Raw genomic sequence first — 23,521 nt, 5'->3', positions numbered from 1 at the left:
GATGATATTTTGGGATCCATTTGGTACCTAAAGTTAATTTCCAAGAAACATCAAGGCTAATCTTTTTTTGTGTATTTAACTTGTATGTATTGAGAATGTTGTGACATAGTAGGTGTGTGGATGTGTAGGAATGTTCTAGATTATTAAAGTTAGATTGGTAGTTAAATAGTTTGTTAGTAAGTTAGTGGGCAGGTACTCATTAGTATTTTTTATATATATGCACATATACTATACAAATAACTTAACTGAAATGAAATCATTTTCTTTCATGAAATATTTCTCTTTCTAAGCTCTCTTCTCCAATTCTCCTCCGTCAATTAGGGTTCATAGATTGCTCCCAAATTAACATGGTATCAGAGCACTCATCGCAATTGCGAGTGTGAATTACTGTTTTTGGAAAATCATGTTCCATATATAAATAAATTACAGAAATTGTGGGCTCAACAATGGCGGCAAGGACATAATTGGATCACAATCATCCACTATTTCTTCATCCTTCAGATACAACAGGTGCGCCAATAATATCGATCCAGCTGACTGGTTTAGACAACTACACTACTTGGAGTCGAGCGATGGAGATCCAATTGCTTGGGAAGAACAAGTTATGATTGGTTGATAGGACTCTGAAAAGGGGTGATTTTGATTATGAACTAGGTCATCAATAGGATCGTTGTAACGTTATAGTCCTGGGATGGATAATGAGCTCATTATCGAGGGAATTGATAACAGGAATAGTCTATGCCAAAAATGTTATGGCTGTTTGGGAAGATCTGAGAGAGAGATTTGACAAAATGAATACTTCACGAGTCTATCAGTTGCACAAAGCGATAGCAACAATCACACAAGAAACAGACAATATATCAGTGTACTTCACTAAATTGCGCAACCTCTGGGATGAATTTGACAACATGGTACCACCTCCATGTGACTTTGCAAGGTCTAGAAATTTCATTGAATTCATGCAAAAGCAGAAAGTTTTACAGTTCCTAATGGGACTAAATAAAACCTATGAGCAGGCTAGGAGCCAAATTCTGATGACTAGTCCAACTCCAAGCATTAACAAGGCATAGTCGATGCTAGTTGAACGAGAGAGCCAGAGGACACTAACTAACACCATGACAGCAGGGGATGAAAATGAACATGCAGCTCTTCTAGCTGGTAAAAATAATGTATATCAGAACTATCAGAAGCCAAAGAAAAATTGAAATGTTCAGTGTGACTATTGCAAAATGAAGGGACATACAAAGGAAGGGTGCTACAAATTGATTGGATACCCGACAGGCTTCAAAGGAAAAAGGAAAATGAACATAAACACTGCATATAATGTTTGTGCTGAGAATGCTAATCCAAACATAGGCACTGGGAATGCAGGAAACACTGGGCAGCTTGATGGTTATAACAAAGGAGAAATGGCTAGAACACCACAGCTGACTGCAAAACAGTATGACCAGATAATGAAAATGTTGAGTCTCAATGCCAACCATGAAAAAGCACAGGAGAATATGGCCAACATGGCAGGTAATATTACTTACTCATTTCTTCTTGATGTAGCAAAAGCCTACTAGATAATAGATACAGGTGCAACCAATCATATGGTTGCTGACCTAAGGTTGTTAAGTAACATTAAGGCAGTTAATGTTAAAGACACTAAGAGGGTTAATTTGCCAAATGGAGAAATAGCACAGGTTACACATATTAGTAACTGCAAAATAACAGGCACATGGGCGATCAAAAATGTTTTGTTTATACCAAATTTTCAGTATAATATTATGTCTGTTTCCAAAGTGACAAGAGATCTTAGGTGCTTAGTTGCATTCTACCCTGATTTTTGTTTATTCCAGGACCTCTTCACTAAGGAGGTGAAGGGGATTGGTAAAAAAAAGAATGGACTTTATCTGCTGGTTTCACAAACAAACAATCCAGCAGAACTAAAAGAAAGGGAGAATGCAAGGGGACAAACAACACAAGAGAATAAAGTGAAAGCAATCATCTGGCACAAGAGGCTGGGACATGCTTCAGGAGGATCTATGAAGAAGCTCCTAGGATACAAATTAGATACTTGTCAGTCTGTAGTAGATAAGTGCGAAGTATGTCCATTAGCTAAGCATCACAAATCACATTTCCCTTTGAGCACTAGTAGATCAAATAAGGTGTTTCAACTGTTGCATTTAGATGTACGGGGTCCTTGTACTGCACCAACTTTTGATTGAAATAAATACTTCCTAACTGTTGTGGATGACTATTCTCGTGTGACATGGATTTTTCCGTTGAAGCTAAAACCAGATGTCATCATAGTTTTGAGGAACTTTACTAAAATTGTTGGCACTCAGTTCAATGTTGTAATTCAAACAATTAGATCAGACAATGGAGGAGAGTTTGTGAACTCAGGAATGCAGGAACTATGTGAAACAATGGAAATTTTACGCCAGAAAATATGTGTATACATACCCCAACAGAATGGGGTGGCAGAAAGAAAGCATAGACATCTACTTGAGGTTGCTAGAGCAATAAAGTTTCGGGGTTATATTCCTCTCAAGTTTTGGGGCCATTGCATATTAGCTGCTGCTTATGTGATAAACAGACTACCATCTATAGTCCTTCAAGGAAAATCACCTTATGAGGTTTTCTTTAACAAGAGACCTTCTATCAGTCACTTAAGAACTATGGGATGTGTGTGTTATGCTGCAACACTGCCAAAGGGAGAAAAATTTACAAGCAGGGCAATAAAATCAGTGCTTATGGGATATTCCAATGTAACTAAAGGTTACATTCTATATGACATGTCAAAACATGTATTCTTTACCAACATGGATGTTACTTTCAGGGAAAATGTATTCCCATTTCAATTACAGTCATCAGAGACAAGTCAGACAGTGGATCCTTTCTTCACCTATGATGCTTATAGTGTACCCACAACTACAGTAACACCATGTTCACCTGCATTGAATTTAGACTCCAGTACCACAGTTGATTATGCAGCTGGTAATGACTCCCACAATACTTCAACACCAGAGAATGCTCCTGAGAATGAGATCCTTCAAGATATATCAACATCTCATGGACATGAGTCATCTGATACAGATGTACCTACAGAGGAGACTCTTTCAATACCAAGTTGTGCTGACACCAATGTACCTTTGAGAAGATCTCAAAGAGGACCCAAGGAACCTGTATGGATGATAGATTATGTCACCAACAAACCTTCAGCTAGCTCAGTTATGTATCCTATTGAAGAGTCTGTCACATATGATAGATTATTATCATCCTATCAGTTGTATCTTGGAGCTTTTTCAGCCATCATAGAGCCTAAGAACTTTCAGCATGCTTCTCAAGATCAAAGGTAGGTGGATGCAATGCAAGCATAAATTCAAGCATTACAGGAGAATAATACTTGGGAATTGGTCAAGCTACCAGCAGGAAAGAGACCTATAGGGTGCAAATGGGTTTACAAGGTGAAACTCAAGGCTAATGGAGAAGTGGAGAGATTTAAAGTTAGATTAGTAGCTAAAGGCTATAACTAGAGAGAAGGTTTAGATTATAATGAGACCTTCTCACCAGTGGTTAAAATAGCCACTGTCAGAACTGTTCTTTCACTTGCTGTTGTGCATAATTGGTTTGTTCATCAATTGGATATATACAATGCATTCTTGCAAGAGGATCTTCATGATAAGGTCTATATGGAATTGCCACAGGGTTTTACAAGTCAGGGGGAGTCAGGTGTGGTCTGCAGACTTGTAAAATACCTATATGGACTTAAACAAGCTAGTAGGCAATGGAATCTAAAACTAACAGAAACACTCTTATCTTCTTGTTTTCATCAGAGCAGCCTAGATCACCCATTGTTTATTAGACAATATGATTAAGATACTGTTGTGATTCTAGTCTATGTGGATGATATGCTAGTAACAAGAAGCAACCTACAGCTAATTGAAGCCACCAAGGACTCATTGCATCAGGCCTTCAAAATTAAGGATTTAGGAGAACTGGAATTTTTCCTTGGAATGGAATTCAGTAGATCAAGGAAAGGCATATTAATCAGTCAAAGAAAATATGCTTTGGAAATAATATCTGACTTGGGGCTTACAGGGGCTAAACTAGCTTGGACTCTCTTAGAGGCAAATGCAAAGCTAACAGTACCAGAACTGGACAAGTTAACAAGAGTTGAAGATGATATTCTGTTGGATGACATAGGGCAATACCAAAGGCTTATTGGTGTCACGACCCAAAATCCAACTAGTCGTGATGGCACCTAACCCAACCCGCTAGGTAAGCCAATTACCAATTATCCAATTACAATAAAATTAATAAGTCAATTAATTAAAAGAAAATAGATAAGACCAATACTTTTTTTCAAGAACTGGTAGTACAAATCATGAGCTTCTAAGAATAGAGTATACAAAACGGGTATGAAATAATTACATCATCTGTTTGAAAACTACATAAACAGAGTTTTATGAATCTAAGGCTACCATGAACAAGAGGCAGCTGCAATAGGAACGCAGGTACATCTTCAAATTCGGCAACCATCGAGTGCAATAACAACAACAGCCAACATCTGCACGCAATGTACAGAAGTATAGTATCAGTACAACCGACCCCATGTACTGAGTAAGTAGCAAACCTAACCTTAGGTTGAAAGCAGTAACGAGCTTTTACCAAGGTCAGTCCAAAACCAATAGTCCACCACAGTCCATCACAACGTAAAGCAAATTATATAAGAAGAAATTCAGAGAAAAATGCTCAGCTAAATTATAATTTCCAAAAAAATAGTTCTTCCTTTCAAGTACATCAGTGAAACCCAAAATCGTTACCGAAGTTGCCAAAAATATGAATAAGTTTGAAAACAATAATTTTTTCCCAAAATCCTTTCAATAATAAATGAGATATTTTATTTTCTTCCCAAATAACCCGTGTAAAAATAAATGCATCACTATGCCCATCTGTCAACATGTGTGAGAAATCATGAATGATGTGATACTGTACAACATGAGAAAATTACATCTCTATGGATGTATGTCATGTGTGCATGTCAATGCGATACAATTCAGTGATAAAATCATATGCATACTCCCAGAGTATCATTTCACTCAGTCCTCCCAGTCACTCAGTCCTTCCAATCGCTCAGCACTCGGCACTCCCACTCAGCAGGCACCTGCGCTCACTGGAGGTGTGTACAGACTCCAGAGGGGCTCCTTCAGCCCAAGCGCTATAATCTGCACGGACAACTCACGTACTGCACGGACAACTCACGTGCTATAATAATATCCGGATCTGCACGACCAACTCACGTGTTGCACGGCCAACTCACGTGCTATAGTATAATATAAGGATTCGCACGGACAACTCACGTGCTGCACTGTCAACTCACGTGCTATAATAAAAATATCTGGATCTGCACGGCCAACTAACGTGTTGCATGACCAACTTACATGCTATAGTATAATATAAGGATCCGTACGGACAGCTCACATGCTGCACGGCCAACTCACGTGCTATAATAAGCCAATCTGGCCTGCTGCGGCGTACAGCCCGATCCCATAATTATCCTCACAATCAGGCCCTCGGCCTCACCCAATCATCAATTTCTCCAGTCTCTCTCTCATGGGCTCACAATGTCATGAAAATAGCCCAAAAATGATGATATGATGCATCAATAATTAACAATAGAGACTGAGGTATGATATGTAATAACATGAATATGACTGAGTATGAATTTTCAATTTAAAATAAATAATTCACAGCAATATGACCTCTGTGGATCCCAATAATACTGGCACCTAGCCTCAACATGATTTTTTTAAATATGTTTTTCAACTCAATTTCTTTAACACATAAAACCTCATGGAAAATGCCAAGATTATTTAACTACAAAATTTTACAGAAATAATTATGTTATAATTTCTATAGTGCACGCCCACACGCCCGTCACCTAGCATGTGCGTCACCTCCCAACAATTCACATAATACATATATTCAGGGTTCATACCCTCAGCTCCAAGATTAGAAGAGTTATTTACCACGAACAAGCCAAATCCAATGTCGAGCAAGCTAAACAATGCTCCAGAAATTCCATTCTGCGTGTATCAACTTCCAAACGGCTCGAATCCAGTCACAATTAATTTGATTCAACCCACAAAAATTATAGGAATTAATTCCATATCAAAATACTAATATTTTCAAAAAAAAAATCTGAAATTACACCCCAAAAATTACCTGTGGGGCCCACATCTCGGAGCCCGACAAAAATTACGAAATATGCATGCTCATTCAACCACGAGTCCAACCATACAAATTTTACTCAAATACGACATCAACTCTACCCTCAAATCTCCAAATTATACCAAGAGGGGTTTTCACAATTTTTCAACTTAATTCACCAATTATATGTTAAAAACAACCATGGATTCGGGTAATTTAACCAATATTGAGTTAAGAACACTTACCCCATTTTTTTCCTCTGAAAATCTCCCAAAAATCGCCTCTTTCCGAGCTCCAATCCATCAAAAATGGAAAATGGGACGAAGTCCCATCTTCAGAACTTAAATTCTCTACCCAGTCATTTGCTCTACGCAATCACGAACATTTCCATGCGATCGCGAAGAACAGTTTGCCACAACCCAGATTTAACTCTACGCGATCGCGATGCACAACATCAAAGACATATGCGATCGCGGACCTAACCACGCGATCGCGAAGCACAAATGCGTGATTTCCATTTCTGTTCATTTCCTCTAAGCGAACGCGGCCTTCATCACTCGTTTTGCAAATAACAGACTTCCACAGCTACGCGATCGCGGGCCTCTTCACGTGATCGCGAAGAATAAAAATCGTCACTGTTTCAACACGCCTACGTGATCGTGGTTGCCTTCACGCGATCGCATAGAACAATTTCACCTCTTCCCAAAGAAGCTTATGCGATCGCGGACCTTCTCACATGATCGCATAGAAGGAAACCAGTGACAGAAAAACCAGCATTCTTCACCTGAAATGCCAAGTCCAAAATTGATCCGTTGGCCGTCCGAAACTCACCCGAGGCCCCCCGGACCTCTACCAAATATACCAACAAGTCCTAAAACATCATACAAACTTAGTCGTGTCTTCAAATAACATCCAACAACACTAAAAATACGAATCATACCCCAATTCAAGCCTAATAAACTTTGAAATTTCAAGTTTCCACAAACAACGCCGAAACCTATCAAATCACGTCCGATTGACCTCAAATTTTGCACACAAGTCATAAATGACATAACGGACCTAGTAAAATTTTCAGAATCAGATTTCGACCCTGATATCAAAAAGTCAACCCCTCGGTCAAACTTTCCAAAATTTCAACTTTCGGCATTTCAAGCCTAATTCTACTACACACATCCAAATAATTTTCTGGACACGCTTCTAAGTCCAAAATCACCATATAGAGCTACTGGAATCATCAGAATTCAATTCTGAAGTTGTTTACACATAAGTGAATATCCGGTCAACTTTTCCAACTTAAGTTTTTAATTATGAGACTAAGTGTCTCATTTCACTCCGAAATCCTTTCAGACCCGAACCAACTAACCCGATAAGTCATACAACAGCTATAAAGCACAAATTAAGCAGTAAATGGGGAAACGAGGTTGTGATACTCAAAACGACCGGCCGGGTCGTTACATTCTCTCCCACTTAAACATACGTTCATCCTCGAACGTGCCAAGAGTTGTTCTTAACCTTCAAATCTCTATTCCACCTCACCACTCACATACTCGGGGGTGAACCCATATCACCCTATTCCATATAGGCTTGACAACACAATACAACTGAAAATCATTACTTTAACCTTAGCCCAAAAAACTTGGAATTAAATTCCCAACCTTCAGAAATTTCTTTTCAAGACACGAACCTTACATTTACACACTGTATGATTTTGAACAAGCTGTACCAAGCCATAACCATAACCTCGAACATAATTATCTAACATATTACACAACTCGCATGCTCGTAGCAACATTCCTGATCATAGTGACTACTCCAAAACCAACCAAATACTAGTATTAAACCCATATCGAACCAAACCTCATCCAAAAACCTTCGTACACTGTTGATAATAAAAGAAACACGCAAAATTTCATGACCACCTACCAGATCAAAAAGTCACGGAGCTCTCTCGCCCCAAACAGAACCATAATCGCTTTTTGAGCTGACTAGTAATATTATCCACTCGAATATACCGTTTCAGGCCAAATAGTACTCATTCTAGGTCCAATGATCTTATACTATTAAACACAACTATACCATAGACATGCCGCACCAATATAACTCAGAGCCATAACCCGTGCCATCCGTGCACCAATACGCAATAATTCAAATGTACTCAGTCATGGAAAATGACTCAAATGAGAGAACTGCCTCGCCAGATTAACAAGTACTGCCACAACGAAATGCTGAAAATTCATCATACACCGTAGAACCATCACCCGATTCTAACACAAGGTTCATACCTTAACATAACTCCGCTGCAATGCGTGACCCCATCCAAACGTTGGTCCATATTATATACCCCGAGCCATCCTGCTCAAAATTAATAACCACAGAGAGGCAAATGACACAATGCCACACAAAACCTAAAAGAATATAACTAATACGCAATCAATCATGCAATACCCAAATGCTCATCTCGTTCAAATTCAGCCATAAGACCGTCAATAGAACCGCACCATATGTGCACATAACCAATGAATCACAACTCCTCGTAGCATAAAGGAGTAACTCACAGATTATTTCAAATTACAAATAAGTTCAACATCAATCGAATGGAACATCCCTCAACAATAGCAGTATGGAGCCAACCATTCTGGCTCAGTGTAGAATACACATCTTAATTGGGCCTACCAATGGACCCCCAAATCAACTCTGGTCACCCACAGTAAATAAATAACCCTCCGAAAATTCACAACGACGGAGTCATAATATATACCATTATCTGGCTAGCTTCGGCCATGACTTCATAGCCCGCAACCATAAAAAAAAAATTCTACTCCAAATACATAGAACACACGAATCATCATTTCTGATTCCATCTCCACCGTCCGAATGTCTAACACATCTCTCATACACAATCATCCCACGAGGAATATTTCTCCCATTCCTTCTTGCCAGATAGCAACGTCTTAAAATCAGCAGTCGATCAACCAGAAAAATGCCGCAATACCTATAAAATATCCATAATTCAAGGCATAGTGCACCTTCTGAAATGTATACTCTACTCACGCAATACGAAATAGTGATAGCATTCATCTAAACATCGAAAACTGTTTATCCCCTCTAAGAATTTATGACCTCCCTTTCAAAGCTAAACCGTGACTTTGCACACGCCAACCTTAATCCCACACAACACACCGCATCTATCATGCTATCATTTGAAAAATATGAGAACCTCATAATCATTTTGAGTCACAAGTAAAATACATATCCGATCAGCCTGAAGCCTCCCATTTGATCACATCCGGCAGAAAATCACAATACTCAACCTGCTCCTCAGGACGGTAGGAAAATACCCATTTCAAACCGTAGTAGAAATACTCGAGAATGTTTTGGAATCCATTTGCACATAATCAAGCCATGCAGGTTACCAAACCCAAGAATATTGCCACCAAAACACATGTGAAGTCTTACCACATCATAATTACCCAAAGGACCGATCCTACCATTGCCATACTGGTCCAGTCTACTACCCAGTTATCTTATTTCTCCGAGTCCCTTCCGAATTTGCCTTCAAATTGATACTTCTCCTTACTAAAACACCACGATCTTTAGCCACAACTCACCCCACAAACCTTAGCATAGAACCACAGCGCCCTACGGCCCATAAGTAGTTGTATTCTTCTTAAGCACCTTCAAAAATACCACAATTGTAACACTCACTCTGAAAATATCTTAAGTGAATTCGAAATTGTTCTTCTTACCTTTCTTACACTAAAATGTAGAATCCATAGTCATACAGAATTTCCGCAAGTCCAGGCACCATCAAATGCAAATCTCAGATTTTTATCCATACACAAGTCCGGAGGAATTCTCAATTGCTATATGTAAATCTCGGACCTATTGGAACTTTCTCGAGAATCACCCACTTTGTTCAAATCCAAATTACACCGCCTAAATGGGCTGAAAGACACGTGCCCCATTAGCACAGCATCACTCAAAGAGGTAATCCGGTGTTAAGATCACCGATCAAATTCATACTCTGTGCGCACTACATCATTCATAAATAACAACTCACTCATCCCATGATTTTCATATACTCATAAAGTGCAATATAACCCGTATCCAGAAATTTTCTTACTCAAGTCATTCTCGAACTCCACCTCTGCAAGTCATAACTGACCCACAAGTATGCCTCAGACCAAAATTAAAATTTAACACGTAACCATGAAATCAAATTGTCAATAGCAGACTCCCCCACTTGGCTCAAAGCCATAGATTAAAACACTTCATAGTTCACAATAACTATACTCTATTACTGTCATAATACCGTAGCCAATACAACAAAAAAAATTCTCAAACTCATACAACTCCAACCATAAAAATACCTAAATTGTCCGCTAGACTCACATTCATTATCTTAACACTCAGGTCAACTTTCTCAACCAGATTCAAATTCAAATCCCAACACATACGCCCGTCGACAGAAGAGAAACTCTCTACTCATATCATAAGGAATACACTTACATAGATTACTCCGCAGGGGATAACCTACCTGCTTAACCTTAAATTAGTATCTCGTTATAACCTTTCGCAGTTACAATTACTATGAGATCACTTAATATTTCCAAGTCAAAATTTATTAACCAGACATGAGAATTTAGTTTGTCCCAAAACTTAACAACGTGAAAGATCCTTCAAAATATTCATACTCATGACTGTACGTCACATCAAATTGAAAATCAAGAACCCAATGGCCTTTCCTTTACATTTCAAAGAAACACTTCTCGTCATGTTCAAATCGTCTTAACACATTCCCCGGTCACATCATACCCATCATACTGCCATTCCACCGCTTATTGAGCCACAATTTCCATTGTAGGGTCATTACTGGACATATGAGTCCAATTGTACAAATTACAACTGAAGCTACCGAGATTAAACTACGGGCTAACCATAGCCTCAAGTCCTCCAGACTGGCCCATCACCAAAACACAAAATATAGATCTCGCACATCATCCCTGAAATCACAAGCCGGCAATACACAACCGATACTGACCGCTCATGTGCGCATACGAATATGTGGAAGGAATTCAAAGAGTTATGTCTCAAGTTGAATCAATCTCGCACGATAAGGAAAAAAAGATGAGAAGTATATATCCTAAATGCCATGTAGCCTCTCGAAGATAAGTATGGACGTCATCATACCGATCCGCAAGACTCTACTAGACACTTGCTCATGACTTGTAGAACCTATGAACCTAGAGCTCTGATACCACCTTGTCACGACCCAAAATCCAACTAGTCGTGATGGCACCTAACCCAACCCGCTGGGTAAGCCAATTACCAATTATCTAATTCCAATGAAATTAATAAGGTAATTAATTAAAAGAAAATAGATAAAACCAATACTTTTTCCCAAGAACTGGTAGTACAAATCATGAGCTTCTAAGAATAGAGTATACAAAACTGGTATGAAATAATTACATCATCTGTTTGAAAACTACATAAACAGAGTTTTATAAATCTAAGGCTACCATGAACAAAGGCAGCTACAATAAGAACGCAGGTACATCTTCAAATCTGGCAACTATCGAGTGCAGCAACAACAGCAACCAACATCTGCATGCAATGTGCAGAAGTGTAGTATCAGTACAACTGACCTAATGTACTGAGTAAGTAACAAACCTAACCTTAGGTTGAAAGCAGTGACGAGCTTTTACCAAGGTCAGTCCAAAACCAATAGTCCACCATAATCCATCATAACGTAAAGCAAATAATACAAAAAGAAATTCAGAGAAAAATGCTCAGCTAAATCATAATTTCCAAAAAAATAGTTCTTCCTTTCAAGTACATCAGTGAAACCCAAAATCGTTTACCGAAGTTGCCAAAAATATGAATAAGTTTGAAAGCAATAATTTTTCCCTAAAATCCTTTCAATAATAAATGAGATGTTTTATTTTCTTCCGAAATAACCCCTGTAAAAATAAATGCATCACTATGCCCATCTATCAACATGTGTGAGAAATCATGAATGATGTGATATTGTACAGCATGAGAAAAATACATCTATATGCCTGTATGTCATGTGTGCATGTCAATGCGATGCAACTCAGTGATAAAATTATATGCATACACCCAGAGTATCATTTCACTCAGTCCTCCCAGTCACTCAGTCCTTCCAATCGCTCAGCACTCGTACTCAGTAGGTACCTGCGCTCACTGGGGGTGTGTACAGACTCCGGAGGGGCTCCTTCAGCCCAAACGCTATAATCTGTACGGACAACTCACGTGCTATAATAATATCTGGATCCGCACGACCAACTCACGTGCTATAGTATAATATAAGGATCTGCACGGACAACTCACGTGCTGCACGGCCAACTCACGTGCTATAATAAAAATATCTAGATCCGCACGGCCAACTCATGTGTTGCAAGTCCAACCCACGTGCTATAGTATAATATAAGGATCCGCACGGACAACTCACATGCTGCACGGATAACTCACGTGCTATAATAAGCCAATCTGGCATGCTGCAGCGTGCAACACGATCCCACAATTATCCTCACAATTAGGCCCTCGGCCTCACTCTGTCATCAATCTCTCCTGTCTCTCTCTCTCATTGGCTCACAATATCATGAAAATAGCCCAAAAATGATGATATGATGTATCAATAATTAACAATAGAGACTGAGGCATGATATGTAATAACATGAATATGACTAAGTATGACTATTTAATTTAAAACAAATAATTCAGAGCAATATAACCTCTGTGGGTCCCAATAATACTAGCACATAGCCTCAATATAATTTTTTCTAATATGCTTTTCAACTCAATTTCTTTAACACATAAAACCGCATGGAAAATGCCAAGATTATTTAACTATAAAATTCCACATAAATAATTATGTCACAATTTCTATAGTGCACGCCCACACGCCCCGTCACCTAGTATGTGCTTCACCTCCCAACAATTCACAAAATATATATATTCAGGGTTCATACCCTCAGCTCCAAGATTAGAAGAGTTACTTACCTCAAACAAGCCAAATCCAATGTCGAGCAAGCTAAACAATGCTCCAGAAATTCCATTCTGCGCGTATCAACTTCCAAACGGCTCGAATCAAGTCAAAATTAATTTGATTCAGCCCACAAAAATTATAGAAATTAATTCCATATCAAAATACTAATATTTTCAAAAAAATCCGAAATTACGCCCCAAAAATTACCCGTGGGGCCCACATCTCGGAACCCGATAAAAGTTATAAAATATTAATGCCATTCAACCACGAGTCCAACCATATAAATTTTACTCAAATCCGACATCAACTCGACCCTCAAATCTCCAAATTAAACCAAAAGGGTTTTTCACAAATTTCCAACTTAATTCACTAATTAAATGTTAAAAATAACCATGGATTCAGGTAATTTAACCAATATTGAGTTAAGAACACTTACCCCATTATTTTCTCTGAAAATCTCCCAAACATCGCCTCTTCCCGAGCTCCAATCCGTCAAAAATGGAAAATGGGACTAATTTCAAAACTTAAACTCTCTGCCCAGTCATTTGCTGTATGCGATCGCGAAGAACAGTTTGCCACAGCCCAGATTTAACTCTAACTCTACGCGATCGCGGACTTTCCCACACGATCGCAATGCACAACATCAAAGACCTATGCGATCGCGGACCTAACCACGCGATCACGAAGCACAAATGCGTGATTTCCATTTCTGCCCATTTCCTCTACGCGAACACGGCTTTCGTCACGCGTTCGCGAATAACAGACTTCCACAGCTACGCGATCGCGTCCCTCTTCACGCGATCGCGAAGAACAAAAATCGTCACTGTCTCAACAAGCCTATGCGATCGCGGTTACCTTCACGCGATCGCATAGAACAATTTCACCTTTGCCCAAACAAGCTTATGCGATTGCGGACCTTCTCACGTGATCACATATAAGGAAACCAGTGACAGAAAAACTAGCATTCTTCACCTGAAATGCCAAGTCCAAAATTGATCCGTTAGCCGTCTGAAACTCACTCGAGGCCCCCGAGACCTCAACCAAATATACCAATAATTCCTAAAACATCATACAAACTTAGTCGTGCTTCAAATCACATCCAACAGCACTAAAAACACGAATCATACCCCAATTCGAGCCTAATGAACTTTGAAATTTTAAGTTTCCACAAACAACGTCGAAACCTATCAAATCACGTCTGATTGACCTCAAATTATGCACACAAGTCATAAATGACATAACACACCTATTAAAATTTTCATAATCGGATTTTGACCCCAATATCAAAAAATCACCCCCTAGTCAAACTTCCCAAAATTTTAACTTTCGGCATTTCAAGCCTAATTCTACTACGGACCTCCAAATAATTTTTCGGACATGCTCCTAAGTCCAAAATCACCACACGGAGCTACTGGAATTATCAGAATTCAATTCTGAGGTCGTTTACACATAAGTGAATATCTGGCCAACTTTTCCAACTTAAGTTTTTAATTATGAGATTAAGTATCTCATTTCACTCTGAAATCCTTCCGGACCCGAACCAACTAACCGGATAAGTCATACAACAGCTATAAAGTATAAATTGAGTAGTAAATAAGAAAATGGGGCTGTGATACTCAAAACGACTGGTCGGATCGTTACAGTTGGTAAGCTGCTATACCTGACACTCACCAGACCTGATATAGCCATCTCAGTGCAGACACTTACCCAATTTTTCTCAAAAAGTCTCATTGGGAAGCATCCTTGAGAGTAGTAAGTTATTTTAAAAGAGAACCAGGCATGGGCATTTTATTAAGCAGTAACAGCAACAATGAATTGGGTGTGTCTTGTGATACAGATTGGGCATCGTGTCCCAACACAAGAAAATCAGTATCAAGTTTTATAGTAAAGTATGGAGAGTCACTACTTTCTTGAAAATCGAAGAAGTTGAACACAATATCTAAAAGTTCAGCTGAAGCTGAATACAGAAGCATGGCAAGTGTAGTCTCAGAGGTAGTTTGGTTGACAGCACTTTTGAAAGAACTTAGGACTAATGTGGAACTGCCATTCAAAATATATAGTAATAGTAAAGCAGCACTGCAGATTGCAGCCAACCCAGTGTTCCACGAAAGAACAAAGCATATAGAGATAGATTGTCATTTCATCAGGCAAAAAATTCAGCAAGGGTTGATCAAAACAAAGCACGTGGGCATCAGGGATCAAGAAGCAGACATTTTAACGAAGGGGTTAGCAAGGCCACAACATGAACATCTTGTAAGCAAGCTAGGAGTGCTAAACAATTTTGCACCACCTAGCTTGAGGAGTAATGAAAATGCTGTGACATAATAGGTGTGTGGATGTGTAGGAATATTCTAGATTATTAAAGTTAGTTAGGTGGTTAAATAGTTTATTAGCAAGTTAGTGAGCTAGTAGTCATTAGTATTTTTTTATATATATGCTCATATACTGTTCAAACAACTTAACTGAAATGAAATCATTTTCTTTCATGAAATATTTCTCTCTCTAAGCTCTCTTCCCCAATTCTCCTCCATCAATTAGGGTTCATAGATTGCTCCCAAATTAACAGTATGCAAAGACAAATTATAGAATTTTTACATTAGTGTCTTTTAATCTATTTTAGCAAGGCAAAAATGTAGCCCGACGCACTTAGCCCCTCTATGCGCGGGGTCCGAGGAAGGGGCGAATGGCAGACCACAAGGGTCTATTGTACGTAGTCTTACCCTGTATTTCTGCGAAAGGTTATTTCTACGGTTCGAACCCGTGACCTCCTGGTCACAAGACAATAATTTTACCAGTTACGCAAAGACTCCCCTTCAACGGGATATACTGCATAGGCATTGCTTATGATAGAAACTCCAAATTACATGGTGCACTTTGCAATCAATCCTGATATGTAATTTACTTTTCGAAGTTTGTCCAATTTATGTCCAATTTTTCAAATTGCATCACAACAAAGATAGGCTACTTAGATGCATAGAGAAATCTTCAAGTTTTGTGAGATATTATCACACTAAGATACTAAGACATTAAAGTATTGGAGGCTTTGTGAGTCATTGCGGTTCAACTTAGGCTATGATTCTTGGAGTTCCCACATCGACAAAATAGGGAAATGATGCTAGGTATAAGGACGCAAGCCTTAGACACCAGAGATGCGCTTTACGTGCAAGCCTAAGCCCAAAGCAGACAATATCACTAGTTGGCACAGTAATAGTGTATATCTTATGTATTTGTTTATTTTTCTTCAGTAAGAGTTAAGTTGCAATAAAGATGAAGTGCCTGCTTTTATCTATTTATGTGCTCTTAGGCTTTGCTTATGATCTTTCTATATTTGCATTTTGGCTGTGATTACACTAACAGAAAGATAAATACTATATTTGAGTGCAAGAAACCAACAAAAAAGAAGGAAAAGGCAATAATATAATATCAATATAATATATATATATATATATATATATATATATATATATATATATATATATATATATATATATATATATATATATATATATGATGGCAAGCATATGTAGCATGAACTAGTGTTCTAACTTCTTCTTCGATAAAAAATTATATAATATGATCATACAAAAGACACAACTCCACAATTTACATCTGAATTCAAAGAAATACAAACATCATGATCTTTTTACGGATGTTAATTAGACCTGACTTGTCAAACTTAAAACCAAAAAAAATTAACAAAACCAATGAGATTCAAAAGTAACAAACATGAAATGTAACAAACTAAAAGTCCAATGTGACAATTTTAATTAAATGCAGGGAATTCTTGGTTAAAGAGTAGTATTAGCATGGCTTAGCGCAGGGATTCTATATGTTTGTTCAGCTCCTCCAGTTTCTTCATCCTCAATTTTTCACTTTCACTTACCAACTGTCCATTGTTCACAAGAAAAAAGGGAAATATATTAAAACTACAAAAATACAAACATATACACTTAGAAATATGATAGTGTTAGTTTAAAGAGACAAGAAACTAAAGCTAATTACCTCCATTAATTTGGTAAGAAGCTGAGCTTTTTCCTTGCTTTTTGCATTGAATGCATCAAGAGCTTCCTTGTATTCTTTTTCCTGAGAATAAAGATTATAATTCCATGATTCAGTTATTAAATTCATTTTACTATTTCAGACACCAACCCCACATTAAAAAAAATTCAATCATTCACGATTGAAGCCTTAAAACCATTGAATGTTCAGGCAGAGGCCTATGCTACTTTCGACTCGAATTACGCATACATATGCACAATAAAAAGATATTAAAATGTATAAAATTAAACTCATTCTGAACTACCGGCTTAAGATCCGGAATTCGCCTTTGTCTCTAGGTAAGCCTAACAAGTAAATGTTTCCTCCTAACTTTTCTCAAATACTTAATAATACAACAATATTGGTGGTCCTAAATAGAGGCAGATAATATTGAAGGGTTACCGGAGACTTTAAATTATCAGTTTTGAATATTGTGTGTATGTGAGAGAGAAAGAGTAAGTCTTATGGATCCTGTAAAAAAATAGAATCCAAAGACTTTTTTAGTATACCAACGGCTATAACCAACTGTTGTCTGTCTGTCCCCTTGTCTTTTAGTAAAGTAACTATAGTTAATTTTCCTAAAGTTAAAAAAAAGGTATAGTCTAATGCTAACCTTTCTCTGGCAGCTCTGTCCCAACGGCTTTAATTCACGGTTGACTAAGTCAATCTTCTTCCTCACAATTGTAACTTCCTTCCCAGCCGGATCAACAAATGATTCAAGCTTCTACCAAATTTTCCATGGAAAAAGCAAAAAAAAGAGTCTACTGTCAAGAAAACATTAATATAACAATAAACATATTGTAATATAGACACATAGTACTACTAAAGGAGCTCCAACTATACGCGGGGTCACGTGAAAGATTGGACCACAAGGGATATTGCATGCAGCTTTATTTGTATTTCTGTGAGAGACTATTTACATAGTTCGAACCCCTAACCTCCTGGTCATGGCAACAACTTTATCGGTACTTCATGACTCCCCTTCACCTACTAATGAAACGGAGAAACAATGCAAAAAAAAAATCTGGTTTTACAAGTTGAATATCATAATTGTTGTGGATTGACTCGGTTTTATGGAAGATGCAACAGCTCGAACTCATAAACTCCTGGTCATATGCAGTCAACTTTACCAGTTACGACAAGTATCTCTACTAGTACTAATTAAAAGGAGAAAAAATGCAAAAAAAAAAAAAAAAAAAAAAAAATGGTTTTACAAGTTGAGTAACATGACTAGGTGTTATAGCAGGAATTTAGATCATTTTGTAAATGTTACCTCGCGAATTTCAGCTAAACGCTTAGTTTCTTCCTCAACGCGACCTAATTGAGCTTGAACTTTATCAGATACTTCTTTTCTCTTCTTTTCAATCTCTTCTTCTTTTGCGCGAAATGCAGATAATGCTGATCTTGTCATTTCTTCTTCTCTGTCGTCGATCATTGGACTCCCACTGTAGCTTATGATCCCTGAGTTCTTCATCTTTACAACTTGTTGCTGTTGTTGCTCCATTTGCTTAGGAGTAGTCATTGATTTCCTTGGATTTTTTTTAAAAGTCCTTCTCTTTGTTTCTCCTTAAGCCTATTTATGCTTTGGAATGGAATATTTGCCTTCTGGCTTTCTGCTTTGTTTTCTACTATTGTGAGATGCTTATCACCAAGGTTGGGCTTTAAAGCTACCCAAACATCTTGCTTTCTTTATAACAAATCTTGCTTCAAGTGATATTACCACAATGCCCTCTAAAAGATTGTTCTAAGTAGGCCTTTGGAGATTTTTTAGCCAAAATTGTCCCTTATGTTTGTGGGTAAGTTTAACTTTGTCCTTTAACTATTGTCCTGAGCACTTATTATCCTTTAACTTTGCTAAATTTGAGCAGGTTTAGTCCATTTAACAAAAGACCCAAAGGGAGACCCAAAAACTAATAATGATTTCACTGAGTCAACTAGGTAAATAAACTTTCGGTACTCAAATTTTGCAGAATTGATGTAGTGAACCTAGACTTGTTTAACGGGTCGTGTTGACCCGGTTCCGGACCGGCCTAGACCGATAGTAAACCGGATCGGCCCGGTGGAAAGGTGCTGGGTAGGGCTGGGTTTGGTGGGGTAGGGGGTTGGTCCGTATATATTTTTTTACCGGTTAAATCCGGTCAATAAAAATGATTGTTGAACTGGTTAACTGGCCCGGCCCGGCCCGATTGAGAAAAATAGTGACCGGTCGGTCACCAATCCTGGCAAGTTACCGAGTTTTTATAACCGGACTTAACGGGTCCGGGCCCATCTGGTGAAAAATTGAATCGGAACGTTCCGGGCCTAAGGGCCGGGCCCGGCCCACCTCCGGCCCACCCCTTTGTCACCTTTAAGATTGTAGAAACAAGTGTGATAATTAAAATAAATAAATTTTAAAAATAGTCGTTGAACCGGGTCGGGCCGGTTAATCGGTTCAACAGTAATTTTTATTGACCGGGTTTGACCGATCCGATTAACCGGTAAGAAAATATATACGGACCAACCCCCTAATCCCCCAAATCCAGCCTACCCGGCCCCCTTCCACCGATTCGGTTTACTATCGGTCTAGGCCAGTCCGGAACCGGGTCAACCCGACCCGTTAAATAGGTTTAGGTTCACTACATCGGTTCTGCAAAATTTGAGTACTGAAAATTTCTTTACCCAGTTGACTCAGTGAAATCACTGTTAGTTTTGAGGTCTTCCTTTGAGTCTTTTGTTAAATGGACTAAACCTGCTCAAATTTAGCAAACTTAAAGGACAATATGTGCTAAGAGCAATAGATAAAGGACAGAGTTAAACTTACCCCCAAAGATAAGGGATAATTTTGACTAAAAACTCGGCCTTTGGACATAAGAATTGTAAAATTTTGAAAAAAAATAGAGAAAAAAATTCAAGTGAAAATAGTATTTGAAAATTAGAGTTGTGTTTAGACATGAATATAATTTTGGGTTGTTTTTGAATTTTTGTGAGTGATCTGAAGTGAAAATTTTGAAAAACAGTTTTTTGGAGTTTTTCAAATTTTCAAAAAATTTCAAAATTCATCTTCAAGTGAAAATAAAAAAATTTATGGCCAAACACTGATTTTAAAAAAAAGGAAAAAAAATCGAAAAAAAGGAATTTTTTTTACGGCCAAACGGGCCCTAAATAAAACACAAGATTTTACTTCCTTTAATTTCTTTGTCTAGTTTTATCTTCACAAATGCCTAAAAAGCTGCTAATTTGTTTGCATGAAATGTTTATATTATTCTTTAATTCCTTTAGGTAGTACTATAATATAGTATAGATTATAGAAAGCTTTCTTGTTTTGGTTAGACTACTGTTTTCCATAGTTTGGTGCATTGGCAAATTCATGTAACTACTATAGCTTTTCATATAAAATTTATTAGCCATATAAAATTTATTAGTATTCACTTCCAATTCCAAATCAATCACAACTACGCATTTCAATAATTCCAAAAAACTGAAAAATTACTCTTTTTTGAGTCATAGAGTAATGTGACACACTTCACCTTTTGAGGGTCAAAAACTTAAAATTTTATCACAATCTAAAGTCTCATTAAACTGATTGTGTCACTGTATTTTCATAAAGGATTTAAACTAAGATTCATAATTGTGTGGAATATTTGTTAAAGTTTAAAAAAAGGGTTGTCTGATGCACAAGGCATCCCGCGTTTACGTAGGGTCCGACGGACCGCACCCCAAGAATATGATGTAGACAACGTACTATAATTTAAGCATTAGTGGCTGCTTCCACAGTTTAGTTGTGTAACATCCAAATTCAATCATTTAGTGGATAACTAATATTGGTTGAAGGGTCTTGAAGAGAATTGGTGAAATATTCTTTTTGCTACAAGATTGTGTGCTTGGCCTACAAGATTTTTATACAAATTGGACAGTAAGTTTTCACCTAAAAACAGCAAATATTTGCATGAAAGCCTTAGGGTCCAAGACAGAGTAGGAGAGAAGTGTAAACTGCTGGCTTCCTTTTTTAGATAATGATTTGCTCCTACCTTTTTTTTTTATTTTCATATTTTTCAATTTCACACCTCCTTCTTTTGACAGGTGTTTAGAGATAAAAGGGAAAAACTGGTCCTGTTTTATCATATGTTTGACTCTATACTTTTTGCAGACAAATTTGAAATGTCTTACATATTCCTAAAAAATTTAAAAGTTTTAATTTGCTATGTTTTTTAATTAATCTTTTTTTGAAAATTAAACCATCATGATTAAGGTTAATGACAGCTTTTTCAAGTTTGATTTCCCTTTTCTTTTAAGGCAGGGACCAAATGAAGACTAAAATAATTCAAAGTAGTTTTATTCTTTACGATTAATATATTTGTAATCCATTGGAAGATTTTGAGTTTTTGTAGCGTAAAACAGCCTATGGCATGAATGAATATTTATTTTGTCTAGTCATAACAAAGGCCCGCCTTCGATTTACCATTCAAAAATTTGAAATCAAACAATATATTCTTATCTTTTAGGGGAGTTCTTCTTTTTTTTTCTTTTCAAATTTTACATAATTAATACTATATGATAAGAGCAGAGTTGTACCGAATTACAAATGAGTAAGCCAACATTGACATCAAGCCTTTTACCTTTACAAAAAGCAGAAGACATTATAGTTTAGCAGATGGATATGATGGGGTGTGGCAATAATTGAGCCTTCTTTTATTTTATTTGAGGATGTTTGAATAAACATTAAACTTAAGATGATTTTTTTTTAACACATGGAGCAAGAGGGTGTTTGGATTGACTTTTAAGCTGGTAAAATCAGTTCTTAAATTTTTTTTTTTTACCTTTTTTCAGTGTTTGACAAAGTTAAAAAATACTTAAATAAGTTAAAAACTGCTTAAAACAAGTCAAAAGCAATAAGTTGTGCAATCCAAACTTATTATTTTTTGACTTAAAAGTCATTTATGATGAAAAATATTTTTTTAAGTCAATCCAAACGAACTCTAATTTAATATATACCACTTATGAAGTAACCAGTATATAATTAGTATTTTGTTGTCTTTATCATGTGATGTCAATTCCCGGAAGAGCACGTCGTTAAGAACAAAACAGGAATGTTGAGATATGATAAATTTCAAATATATATATAGAAAAGTCTTTATTTCCAAAAAAAAAAAATCTTTTTTAAGCGAATCAAAATTAAAAGAATGTAATATGAAATAAAACTAAGGTAATAATAATAATAACAATAATAATAATAATAATAATAATAATAATAATAATATTATTATTATTATTATTATTATTATTATTATTGTTATTATTATTCTTACTACGTCTTACGCTTTACAACATATCTTAAGATATGTCAGGCCATATGAGACCACCATAATTTTGTGATTGTTTGTTAATAAAGAATTAATTCAAATAGCTATCCACCCAACCACTTAAACTAAAAATGGTATAGTATAAGCATAATTTATATATTATATGTGTATAATTGTGTATAATCAATATATAATCGATATATATGGCTATAAAAATAAATAATAAATATAACCGGCTATTTGTATAAAGATCCCGTTTAAAAATGCTTCTTGTATTTTGCATGCTATTCATTCTTAGCTTCTTGTATCTACTATCTAGACATTTTTTTTTCTGTCATAATCACCTAACTCCTTAGTTTATTGACTTATTAGTAGCCAATAATCATTTGATCTTGGGTATTTATAAGCCGATGGAATAAAAGCATACATTCAAATTAATTAATATACATTCATGCAAAAGAGATTCCTTCTAACTTTTTGTTACCTTTTAAAATCCGTGATTAGCGCGCATCAATAATATCTTACGTTTTAAAAAAAAAAAATACTCGCAAATCACATACAAATGAAGTCAAAAAATAATTGCATTAAACAACAAGTAAATTATTTAAATAACTGATTTAGTTGCTTAAATAACTTATGTAGTTGTTTACACAAACCACTTTAAACAGCCGATCGAGTTACTTAAATAACTAATTGAATTGTTTAAATAACTGATCGAGTTGCTTAAACAACTTAACAATCGTTTGAATTGTTTAAGCAACTTCAGTAGTTGTTTAAGCAAGCTGGTGGGTCAGATGAGCGACATATATATGTATCGTAAGGGAAACTCAATTATTATTAATTTATATATAATTGATAAATTTGTATATCAAACTATAATTAGATGATAATTTCTCTAGTAAGAGTAAATACAATTTATAATATAGGATAGCTAGGTTGGACAAAGAGTAAACCATTAACTAAAATGAAATTACTCCTAATTAAGACCTAGCAATAG

At 36.7% G+C, this 23,521-nt stretch overlaps 2 protein-coding genes across 2 annotated transcripts; one reads left to right on the top strand and one right to left on the bottom strand.

The window, feature by feature from the left end:
* The first annotated feature begins 698 nt into the window (after positions 1–698).
* Positions 699–1,070, top strand: LOC142164066 (uncharacterized). The gene has a single exon (XM_075221237.1). The coding sequence runs from the start codon at positions 699–701 to the stop codon at positions 1,068–1,070; it is 372 nt and encodes a 123-aa protein (XP_075077338.1).
* Positions 1,071–16,769: 15,699 nt separating this feature from the next.
* LOC107790708 (uncharacterized) lies at positions 16,770–18,908 on the bottom strand. Its single transcript, XM_016612664.2, has 4 exons — positions 18,519–18,908; positions 17,859–17,969; positions 17,210–17,290; positions 16,770–17,093 (listed from the first exon to the last, which is right to left on the bottom strand). Exons 1-4 carry the CDS (start codon positions 18,765–18,767, stop codon positions 17,019–17,021), a joined length of 516 nt encoding a protein of 171 aa, XP_016468150.1. The 5' UTR covers positions 18,768–18,908; the 3' UTR covers positions 16,770–17,018.
* Positions 18,909–23,521: the final 4,613 nt, after the last annotated feature.

The sequence above is a fragment of the Nicotiana tabacum genome, chromosome 9, assembly GCF_000715075.1.
Source record: "Nicotiana tabacum cultivar K326 chromosome 9, ASM71507v2, whole genome shotgun sequence".
Taxonomy (NCBI): Eukaryota; Viridiplantae; Streptophyta; class Magnoliopsida; order Solanales; family Solanaceae; genus Nicotiana; species Nicotiana tabacum.
The sequence above is the reverse complement of the archived record's forward strand: the minus strand, read 5'-3'. Positions and strand labels throughout refer to the sequence as shown.